Raw genomic sequence first — 12,427 nt, 5'->3', positions numbered from 1 at the left:
GTGGGATGGCTGGGTCATATGGTATTTCTATTTTTAATTTTTTGAGGAGTCTCTATACTGTTTTCCATAGTGGCTGCACCAGTTTGCATTCCCACCAGCAGTGCATGAGGGTTCCTTTTTCTCCACAACCTCTCCAACATTTGTTACTTTTTGTTTTGGTTATTTTTGCCATTCTAATGGGTATAAGGTGATATCTTAGTGTAGTTTTGATTTGCGTTTCTCTGATGATCAGTGATGGTGAACATCTTTTCATGTGCCTATTGGCCATCTGTATATCTTCTTTGGAGAAATGTCTGTTCATGTCTCCTGCCCATTTTTTGATTGGGTTGTTTTGATTTTTTGTTGTTGAGTTGTGTGAGTTCTTTATACATTATGGAGATTAACCCTTCGTTGGATATGACTTGCAAATATTTTTTCCCAATTAGTGGGTTGTTTTTTTGTTTCAATCCTGTTTTCCCTTGCCTTGAAGAAGCTCTTTAGTCTGATGAAATCCCATTTGTTTATTCTTTCTATTTCCCTTGTCTGAGAAGACATGGTGTCTGAAAGGATCCTTTTAATACTGATGTCAAAGAGTGTACTGCCTATATTTTCTTCTAGAAGCCTTATGTCTTCAGGTCTTACCTTTAGGTCTTGGATCCACTTTGAGTTTATTTTTGTGAATGGTGAAAAAGAATGGTCAATTTTCATTCTTTTACATGTGGCTTTCCAGTTTTCAAGAAGGGGCAGATTTTTAAAGAGAAAGATAATAGTTAAGGTTTGGGCATGTTGAGCTCAAGGTAATTTTGGAACATTCAAATAAACATGGCCATCTGGCAGCTGGGTATATGGGCCCAGAGCTCAGGACATTCTGATTTAAGCAGCATTGATGCTACCAAGAGACCCTTGACAATTTGGGAATCGAATTAAGTACCATAAGTCTTTACTTTTAAAATAACTTTCCTTTTTGTATTTGTTACAAAAGTCATATATTTTTAGGATTTGATATTTAGAAAATATAGCCAAGCAAAAATAAAATCAAAATTACCCACAATCTTACCATTTCTTACACACACATACACACAGACATGCACACAATCTTTGTTTCTGTCAAAAATGTATTTATGGATAAATAAATGGATATTTCAAAGGCATCTTAAACTTAATAAGCCCGTTATTCCTGTTTCCAGAATTTTGCTAGGGTTGCTATAACAAAGTACCACAAACTGAGTGGTTTAGAACAATAGAAATTTATTGTCTAACAGTTCTGGGAGCTAGAAGTCCAAGATCAAGGCATTGGCTGGGCTGTACTCCCCCTGAAGGCACTAAGGAAGTATCTGTTCCAGTTGTCTCTCCTAACTTCTGGTGGCTCCAGGCGATTCTTGCCTTGTTGATGGCCATTTTCTTCCTGTGTCCCTTCACAGTCTTCCCTGTATGCATGTCTGTCTCTGTGTCCAAATTTCCCTTTTTTCTTATGAGGACACAGTCGTATTGGATTAGAGCCCACTTTAATGACCTCAACACACTTCAACCCATAACACCATCTGAGGCTTGGGTCCTGCATCCTGCCTAGTTGCCAGGAGGAATGGACTGGACCACAAGTGAGCTGCTTGGATACCTTTTGGGAAGAGTGGAGAACGGTCTAAGCAAGGGTTCTGTCTTTTCTCTGGCCATGCCTTGGATCTCTCTTGGCTTCTTCAGTGTGGGCAGAGGCTTCAGGATAACTTCCCATAAGAATAGAATGGGAGCTATGACCAAAATATGAGCTTTCCAAGAGAGACAAAACAATTAAAAAGAGGGCTACCCTACAGAAGAGGTTAGAGCTCCTTCTTCCCACCTGACCTGGTAGGTGTTTGGGCAGTCTACCCAAATAGAAATTTAGAAGTTATTCTTGATTTCTTTCTCAAATCCTCAAGTCCCATCCATCTCCCTCCCCCCCCCCCCCCCCCCCCCGCAGCCTTCTACAAATTGACAGGGTTGGCTTCATATGTACTCAGATTCACTTTTGGAGTTAAATATTCTGTGATCATAACCTTGAGATTCTTAATAATTATGTCTTTGAATATGTGTTTATTTTATTTTATTTTATTGAGTTTGTAGGGGAGGAAGACAATTCCTCTACCCTCTCTAGGTCCTTCTGGCTGGCCTGAGAATTAAATTGACAGGAGACAGAATAACAGGAGAAAACCAAACAAACCTCATAACATGTATACATGGAAGAAATCCAGGAAAACTGAGCAACTCGCCAGAATGGCTGAGGTTGCTACCGTAAATACCGTTTTTAGCTAAAGACGAAAGAGATCCTTGGGGGTAGTGGTTTGGGACTTTAAGGGAGAGGAAGGCAATTTACATGGAGATGGAAATACAAATGGGCCAACTACAGACAATGTGAGCTGAGGGACACATTTGACATTACATTACAGTTATCTTATGGTATTGGCTCCTTCCTGGAACAGGCCCTTCTATTTTAAATTCTTTTAGGCATTTGGAAGGAGCTCAAAGTTTCTTTCAGGGGACTCATCAAGCCAAAGAGACATGTTTTGTTGTGGTCAATTCTGATCTCCCACAAGTTCATATTGGCTTATAACATTGTGTAAATTTCAGGTGTACATTATTGTATTTCAGTTTCTGTGCAGACTGCATAGTGTTCACCACCAAAAATCTAGTTTTTATCTGTCACCATCCATATGTGCCCCTTTAGCCCTTTTGCCCTTCCCCCACCCCTTTCCCCTCTGGTAATCACTAATCTGTTCTCTTTATCTATGTGTTTGCTTGTTTATCTTCCACATGTGAGTGAGGTTATATGGTATTTTTCTTTCTCTGTCTCACTTATTTTGCTTAGCATAATACCTTCAAGGTTCATCCATGATTTTGTCTTTTTTATGGCTGAGTTGTATTCCATTGTATGTATATACCACATCTTTTTTATCCATTCATCTGTTGATAGGCACTTGGGTTGCTTCCATGTCTTGGCTATGGTGAATGATGCCATGATGAACATAGGGACGCACAAATCTTTTTGAATTATTGATTTCATGTTCTTTGGATAAATGCCCAGTAGTGGAATTGTTGGACCACATAGGATTTCTATTTTTAATTTTTTGAGAAATCTCCATACTGTTTTCCATAGTGGCTACACCAGTTTGCATTCCCACCAGCAGTGTATGAGGCTTCCCTTTTCTCCCCATCCTCTCCAACACTTGTTATTTTTTTGTCTTGTTAATTGTAGCCCTCCTGACAGGTGTGAGGTGATAGCTTATTGGAGTTTTGATTTTCATTTCCCTAACAATTAGTGACGTTGAACATCTTTTCATGTGCCTGTTGGCCATCTGTGTAGGAAAAATGTCTGTTCATATCCTCTGCCCATTTTTTGACCAGCTGTTCATTTTTTTGTTGTCGAGTTGTATGAGCTCTTTATGAATTTTGGAAATTAACCCCTTGTTGGATATATGATTTACAAATATTTTTTTCCCAATTGGTCGGTTGTCTTTTGGTTTCTTTGATGGTTTCCTTTGCTGCAGAAGCTTTTTAGTTTGATGTAGTCCCATTTGTTTATTTTTTCTTTTGTTTTCCTTGCTTGAGTAGACATGGTATTTGAAAAGACGCTGCTAAGATGGATGTCAAAGAGTATACTGCTTATATTTTCTTCCAAGATTTTATGGTTTCAGGTGTTACATTCAAGTCTTTAATCCATTTTGAGTTAATTTTGTGTATAGTGTAAGATAATGGTCTATTTTCATTTTATTGCATGTGGCTGTCCAGTCTTCCCAACACCATTTATTAAAGAAAATTTCCTTTCTCCATTGTATGTTCTTGGCCCCTTTGTCAAAGATTAGCTGTCCATAGATGTGTGGTTTTATTTCTGGGCTTTCAACACTGTTCCATTGATTTGTGTGTCTGTTTTTGTGCCAGTACCATGCTGCTTGGGTTACTATAGCTTTGTAGTATATTTTGAATTCAGGGAGTGTGATACGTCCAGCTTTGTTCTCTTTTCTCAGGATTGTTTTGGCTATTTGGGGTCTTTTGTTCCATATAAATTTTATATGAATATGGGTTTTTAAGTGAAGTCTGATGGTAAAATGGGGCATATACTCACCTCCCCTGGATGTGTTCTTGGCTTCCCACAGCCAACTCCCCTGCTGGCACACTGGGCCCTGCCTGGCATCCCCCTCCCTAGTCCCATCCAGTGACACCTGCCGCCCTCTGTTCCTGGTGGGAGCCTGGATACAGGGAGTGTGAGAGTCAGGCACACGTGCCCTGCAGTGTCTGGCATAGGGTATGACAGTGACACCCCACCTGGGCTGGCAGCACCACGGCATTGTTAGGTGGGCAGCTAGGTGGGAGTGGGATTCTCCCCCCTCAACAGGTAGCCTGTGAATTGCATGGAGCTTGCAAAACCCTTGAGGGTCACTCATGGGAGAGCAGCCCTGTGGGTAGGAAAGACACCTAATTTGACTTCCTCACCTTCTTCTGAGGCGTAAGGCATCTGACAGCACGTGGGAGGGGGACCCTGTCAAGCAGCTGTCAGGCCCAAGCTTTGCACAGGTGCCCAAGTCATGCAGTAGCCCTGGGTGCCTTCTACGCTCACCTTGTGCCCTGTGCTAAGGGAACATTCCCTCAGCTTGTTTCATGCCTGCAGGGACCTTCTCTTCCTTCTTCCAGACTTCCTGAGTCTGGCTTGAGGCATCTTCTGGGGATGAGCCACGAAATACAAATTGTGTAATTTCAGTGATTCTGCCTTGGAGCTAAATGCTCTGATATTTGTGTTTAACACTGATGCTATGCAGTATTAAGATGAATGGTAAAATTCATGGTAATAAATTTACAATTTTGTTTTATTTCAAATGATGTTAAGTAAGAAACAAAAAAAAATCATGGCAAGTCCAGAGAGAGAGACTGTGGAAGAAAAGGAAAAAGCTTTATATTTTAGTACGTTTCCTGGGATGTCTCCCCTGATTTTTGAAAAAGGGGCCCCCATTTTCATTTTGCACTGAGCCTCATAGATTATGTAGCTGGTCCTGGAGCCGGATGTGCAGAGACCAGGTACTAAGAGCCGGAAATTCAGAAGTGACCGAAGCAAAACCCCTGCTCTCATGGAGCTTATAGATTAGTAGAGGAAACAAGATCACAACTAAGTCATGAAATAAGATCAAGGTAAAAATGAAATAAGATTCTGTTTATGGTAAGTCCTCTCAAGGAAAGCAGCAGGTTACTAAGACAGACCATAACGGGAGAGGGTCCTGAGATGGCCGTCATGGGAGGCAAACACTGCCTCTTCTCTTCACAGCTATCTCTGCCTCCTGGCCTCCGACTGGTCTCCCTGACTCTGCATGACCCCCTTAAGTCCATCCACTACATGGTCCTGTGACTCATCTCTCTAAACAAATCTCACCGTTTCACGCCCTTGGATGTTTTTCCATCTGCTCCATTCTCTTAAATGCAGAACCTGAGCGCATTCACGCTTACTTCTTCAGACTTACTTCTAGGCACTGCTGCTCCTCCTTAGCTTGAATAACTCTGAGCCACTTGCATAAGTCATATTCATTTTCACCTTCCTGCCTTTGCTCCTCTTCGTCCTGAACCTGGAATGCTCTCCTTTTCCCTTCTTCCCATCTTTTATGACGTTTCAACTGTCACTTTTTTCTCTTCTCTAGATTCTCTTCCCATGGCATCTTGTGAATAACAACAATAATATCAATGATAATATTAATAACATCATCATTATTATTCACCAGATGCCATGGGAAGGGGGTCTAGAAAGAAGGAGTAGCATTTAATGTTATAATAAATAACATTCTAATGTGAATAACGGTTAATGACTGCTATGTTCCAGGCATTGTTCTGAGCACTTACGTGTATTAACTCATATAGCCCTCATAATAATCCTGTGAGGTACGTGTTATTATCTGTTGCCATTTTCCTGAGGCACAGAGAAGTTAAGTGACTTGCCCAAGGTCACACACCACATAAGTAGAAGAGACGGGATTCAAATCCAAACAGTCTGGCCCCAGAGTCATCACTCTTACCCAAAATGCTACACTGCCTTTATCCTCACTGCATCTTTTCGTTGCCTGTTGCATTTGGGGTGGTTTCTTTGCATGTCTGTATCCCCCACAGACTAACACTTTGGGGGAAGGCACAGTGTTGTACTAACCTTTGCCTCCTTAGTGCCTGGTACATAGTAGGCTTTCAATTAATGTTTGTTGAACTATTTAATTTGAATTGGATTGGCCTTGAATGAAAGATCATAAGACCATGAAGACATGACACTTTACTAAACTCAAGAACCAACATCTCATTGCGTTAACACCTCTAATAAGGAGACACCCAGAAGCAAATAAATAAATGCTTTTTTGACAATAGACATATTCATGCAGACATAATCTATTCGTTTGCTAAAAAGGAGTGTCTTTAGCCTGAGAACAATAACCATCACAATTTTGCATTTGAGTATTTATATTACTTAAAAAAAGATTTTTGGTCACTGTTGCTCTTGTGAGAGATTCAAAACATTTCTTTCTTTCTATCCTTACCCCGTAAGTTCACTCCTTTCTGGTTTCTGACTGGGTCAGTGGAGGGTGGTTTTCCTTGCGCTTCTGACTCTGTGCTCCACAGCTTCTGCGGGGCCAGGCCCATGGCTGTGCATTTCAACAGGTACTAAATACTTAGGCTTCTCAGTGGTAGGATTGGAAGACGCTTTGATACCCTGGCTGCATCCCAAATATCTCTTTTACCTTTAGGAAGATTCTTCTTTTATTACACCCTGCTAAAGGAGCAGCAGTATTCAAATGCACATACACAACTCGGGATGAAGCATATTAGCACTAGCTTGTTCGTCATTCATTCATTACTGAGACCAGTGGGCCTTAAAAGTTTGCATCTCCTAAGGGATGAGGTACAGGCTGGTAGCGAGAGAGGCTTGGGGTGGCGGAGGAAGCCACAGGAGAGTCACAGCCAGGGTAGCAGGTTTGTTATTTCTCTGCATTTTGCTTGCGACTGCCTCCGCCAGTAGTAAAAGTGTTAAAGGTACACTCAGTACTAGAAACAAATCACCTAATAATGACCAGTAACTTTTGTCTTTTATTTGCAGAGACTGTGAATACAACAGTATCATTCTCCTTCAGGGGAATGCGATTTCCTAAGGTATGGTTCAAGAGTTGTTTTGGACTTTCTTCACCTTTTGCAGTAACAGATATGTTAAATTTGAAACAAGCCATTTACAACTTCTAAAATCAGCGATTCAAGATTCAGATGTTCAAGATCTTTTTCCACTTTTATTTGCCTTGGGGCATTTTGCTGTTTCTTTTTTCCGTAGAACATAGAAATATGCAAAAGTTACACAAAAGAAAGTTTTTTTACTTCATTTTTTTCCTCTAACATACATGGCCAAAAGTGAGGCAAATGCTCATTATTAATCTGTTGAATGATCTTTGGGTGAAAGCACTGTATGGCCACTGTGTATAACTCAGGAACTGCCCCCGTGAATAATAATGACGTAATTTTAGAGATTTGCGTTAGATACCTAGCAAGGAAATTGTGCATGTTTCACTTTTGGTGACTATTTTAAAATAAACTTTAACAATGCGTATTTTTTGCCTATTTTGTTACAAACAATACCTAAGGTTTGAAAATCTCAAAGGCCAGCTTCAAAAAACTGTTAAACAATATCCTCTCACAATTGGGAAATAAATGGGTTTTATGTTTGCTGCATTCAAAGGCATACAAAATTTCACCTCATTAGAAAACTGAGAAAATGGTAACCAGTTAAATTTAAAAGGCTTCATCCTAGAAAGAGAAAATTCTTGTAAAAGTCTTACAAAAGGAGGCATCTAACATTGTACATTGCTTGTGTTTCTTATTCCTCATTTTAGGGACGATACAGATGTATTGCAGAGGCCGTCGTTGGGAATACTGAAGAAGCGCTCTTTTGTTTGAATTTTACCCTCTTACACCAACCTAGTTTCAACTAGAATAAATCGAGTCTCTTTTTATTTTTAGAATAAATTGAGTATATTTTTATTTTTCAAAGGTTTTATTCTCCACTTAAGATATTTTTTGCACAGCATAATGGTTGCTAGGGCTGCCATAGCAAATACCTCAGCCTGGACATCCTAGACAAGAGGAATTTGTTCTTTCACGGTTCTGGAGGCGGAAAGTCTGAGATCCGACTGTTGGCGGATTTGGTGCCTTCTGAGGCCTCTCTCTGGCTTGTTAGATTGCCTCCTTCTTCCTGTGTCTTCACGTGGTCGTCCCTTTGTGTGCGTGTCCTAATCTCTTCCTGTAAGGACACCCGTCATATTGGTTTAGGGCTCCCCCTAATGACCTCATTTTACCTTAATCACCTCTTTAAAGACCCCATCTCCAAATCCAGTCAGAGTCTCAGTAGGCAGTTGGGGTTTCAGCGTATGAGTTTTGGGGGACACAGTTCAGCCAACAGCAGACAGGTAATGAAATCTCTTGAATCGGTCGACTTGCTCCATCCCTGCCTCTCCTCTGGGGCAGGTGAGCAGCGTGGCTCCCCTGGACTGCCGTGCTGCCCCTGGCTCATTCCTGCACCCGGCCCGGTGCCTCTGGTGAAGTATCCTCCACCAAGGTGCTTTCAATAATACTTTCAGAAGACAGGTCCGGTCACATCACCACAATGCAAATGGAACAAAACGAAACTACAGCAAACAAGGCCCTTCCTGTGGCGTCTGATTCCTTCTGGGATAAAGTTGGAATCTTCTGGAGGGCCTGCCGGGCTCTGCGCGTCCTTTCCCTCTCCAGCCCCTTCCCCCACCACCCTCCTCTCGCTCTCTGTGTTCCACAATGTGCCATACTTCCTCCCACTCCAAACCTTCGCCTACACGGTTCTCTCTGCCTCCACTCCACTCCTCCACAGTACCCTCCCCTCGCCCCTTCACCTTGGTAATGGGTTGGCTCTTTCTTGGCTCAGGTGCTACCTTCTCAGGGAATTATCAGCAGGAGTGCACCTCTTAACTTTTGATACTGGGCAGAAGCAGTTTTGAGTGAAATTGCAGAGAAATTATATAATTTGAGCTGGGCTACCAGTCTCCTGTGGCTCTCTCAGCCCCCTGATCCTTCTTTTCCACCCACCTTTACTCATCCAGGCAGGGCCAGCCTCCTTTGTGAGGTGCTTTGGGAGACCTGTGTCCCTTCCATCCAGTGCTTCACACTCCTTTTGCCATTATTTCAATCATCCATCACTAGATAGAATTATCATATAATCCAGCAATCCCACTTCTGGGTATATATCCAAAAGCAGGGCCTCCAAGAGATATTTGCATGCTCATGTTCATAGCAGCATTATTCACAGTAGTCAAGAGGTGGAAGCAACCGAAATGTTCATTGATGGATGAATGGACAAAAAATGTGGTATATACATACAATGGAATATGATTCAGCCTTAAAAAGGAAAGAAATCCTGCCAAATGCTACAACATGGATAAACCTTGAGGACGAGCTACGTGAAATAAGCCAGTCACAAAAAGACAAATACTGTGATTCCACTTCTATGAGATATCTAAAGTAATCCAGAAACAGAAAGTAGGATGGTAGTTACCAGGAGTTTGGCAGAAGGGGAAAGGGGGAGTTGCTGTTTAATGCATGTAGCATTTCAGATTTGTAAGATGGAAAAGTTTTTGAGATCTGTTTCACAACAATGTGAATATACATAACTGTACACTTAAAAATGGTTAAGATGATAAATTTTATGTTGTGTTTTTTACCACAATAAAATTTTTTATCAAAATATTAAAAATTCTGGTTGGTTATAAATGTATGGGGAAATAGAAAAATAGTAAAAGTAAATATTTATTTAGTATACTGTAATTTAAAATATTGAGCATTAAAGTGTTTTACTTCTTTGTAAAAAAAAAAAATGAAGCTGCAGAAAGGCATGTAATAGTATGATACACTGAAAAAAGTAAAAGAAAAAAATCAAAATCTACCAAAGGATTCAGTGTACTTTCTCCATGGACATATATTCATATGTAAAGACCTTAGATAAGAACTGGAAGGATATGCACCAAATCCATCCCAGCAGTTATCCTTGGGTAAGGGAAAATGGGACCAGGTTGTGGGCGATGGTTAAAGGGACTTATCTGCAGTGCTTGAAGTTTTTATGAGGAGCATCAATTCATGAGTTATTTATACAAAAGTAGTCTCTATGCATGTAAAAAGATGTTCAACCTCACTCATAAGAAAAACTCAACTACACTGACTTCCCATTTCTCCTTCTTCAGATTGGCAAAGATTCAGAAGGTTGGCAACATATTCTGTTGGGGAGGCTATGAGGAAACATTGCCGCTGGGAAGGAAGATGATTCCACGCCTACAAAGGGGAATTTGGCCGTATCAAACAAACCCAGTGTTCTACGTCTAGAAACTCACCATGAGCACGCGCCTCCAAGAATACAAAAATAAATGCACAAAGTGATTCATTGCAGCATCATTTGTAATTGCAAAATTTGGAAACTACCTTAATGGCCAAACACAGGAGCCCGGTTGAATAAACTTGGTACGTATACACAATGGCATTCGAGCTAGGACTAGAAGTGATAGGGAGTGATTTATTAAGTGAAAAAAGCAAGTTGCAAAAGTGTATGTATAGTATCCTACCTTTGTGTAAGAAGAGAAATTTTTAAAAAGCATGTTCTGCTTACTTTTACAAAACAAAATCTACTGAAATTGGTTACCTACAAAAAGTGTGTGTAAAGGAGGCATGGAAACTATAGGGGCAGGAATAACGCTTCTCTGACTACACCTTTTTATATAGTTTTGACTTTTAGAGTTATGTTAATGTTTTAGACATTTTAAAATAAAAATAAATCACCAAGGATGAAAAAAAATCCCCTAAAACTGAGGGTAAATAGAAGCACATAAACTCAACTATATTTTTAAATGAACATCATGGCCACATTGAAAGAGGGAAAAAATGAACTAAATAATTTTTGAATGTAGTAATTTGACTATATATCTGGTCTAAAAAAAAAATAAGTGCAAAAAAATCTTGAATTCTTCTTAGTTCTTTTCTTCAGTGTGGGAATAGCAATTCTAAAGCTACACTATGTGTATTATAGGATTGAACAAAGGAATAAATATGTGGATTTGTTGGGAGCTAGGGTCCCCACTATATAAGAAAGGAGATACAAATATGCTTAGTGAAGGCAAAGAAGAGCCTTATAAAACTGTTTGGAATTGATTTTAGTTAAACTTATGATTTCTAATATTTTCCTAAATCTTTTCATTGAAGGAGTCTAGGAGCAATGACACCCCAGAAGAAATTTAGTGCATGTAACACAATTCCCGACTAAGAGGAAGTGGTTCTCTTTAAGTAATGGCTGATTTCAAGGTTGAGGTAGAAGAAGTCCAAGCTTAGCCTGAAACATTGTATTGATGCAGAAAGTAAGGATGTGCTAAAAAGGAAAAAGATGGCGGCACGTCAAAAACACTCAAAAGCCAGCTTGAAATGTTGCGCACTGGCCAAAACCTGGTCAATTAGTGCATCAAAATATATAAGAGTAATAGGTTATTATTCACTGAAAAAAATGAAGATCCAGGAGTCCTTACTGATAGATAAGAAAATAAATAAAGGAATAAATAAATAAATAGGAGAGAAGGAAGTGTTTTATCTTACAGTAGAATGCCAACTAATAGGGGAGTTAGAAGAAATAATGGAGTTACAAAATTACCATATTGTAACCATTGTAGAAAATTTTACTCAAGGCAAGAATTATCAATGGAAACTAAATCTGGGGAGTGAAAGTTTGAAAAGAAACAGAATGTTTATTCAAAGTATCCCCCACAGTTACTTATTAATTACAACAGGAAAAATGGTAACTATCGAGTGGAGACACCAGACAACACCTTCACAAAGCGATCACAATCGACGTCACCAGTGAAGTGTAAAAGGACATCACATGCTTCCAGATGGGACGCCTTGAAAGGGACACGGCGCCATTTTGGTAGCATTGCAGACAAAGTGTACCAAACTTATCACAAGGATGCACTAGAGAATACAAGTTTAAGATCATTGTATAAAATACCTGGCCTGTGTTCTTCCAAAATGTCCATGTCACAAAAGACAAAGAAAGATTGAGACACATCAACTAAATGACGTAAGTGATCCTGGATTGGATCCTGGCCCAGACAAAAGTTGCTTATAAAGGAAATTATTGGGGCAATTAATGAGACTGAAATATGGACTATAGATTAAATTCAAATTATTTATTAAATTTCTTGTTTTTAATAACTGTACAGTGGTTAAGTAAGAGAATATCCTTGTTTATAAGGGGTGAAGGAGCAAGGTGTATGCAATCTACTTCTGAATGGTTTAGAAGAAAAAGCACGTATTTTATATATGTACACACACATGTATATAGACAGAGAATTATAAAGCAAATGTAGTAAAATGTTAAAAATTGGTTTACCTAGGTATATGAGAGTTTTAT

At 39.8% G+C, this 12,427-nt stretch overlaps 1 protein-coding gene across 1 annotated transcript in view; it reads left to right on the top strand.

Annotated features, from left to right (window-relative positions):
* LY96 (lymphocyte antigen 96) overlaps positions 1-9,736 on the top strand; it is a 29,061-nt gene extending 19,325 nt beyond the window's left edge. The window contains exons 4-5 of the mRNA XM_014853750.3: positions 7,067-7,119; positions 7,848-9,736. Of these exons, the coding sequence (XP_014709236.1) occupies positions 7,067-7,119; positions 7,848-7,946 (152 nt within the window). The 3' untranslated portion in view covers positions 7,947-9,736. The remainder of the gene's footprint in view (positions 1-7,066; positions 7,120-7,847) is intronic.
* Positions 9,737-12,427: the final 2,691 nt, after the last annotated feature.

Source organism: Equus asinus, chromosome 12 (genome assembly GCF_041296235.1).
Source record: "Equus asinus isolate D_3611 breed Donkey chromosome 12, EquAss-T2T_v2, whole genome shotgun sequence".
Lineage (NCBI taxonomy): Eukaryota > Metazoa > Chordata > Mammalia > Perissodactyla > Equidae > Equus > Equus asinus.
The sequence above is the reverse complement of the archived record's forward strand: the minus strand, read 5'-3'. Positions and strand labels throughout refer to the sequence as shown.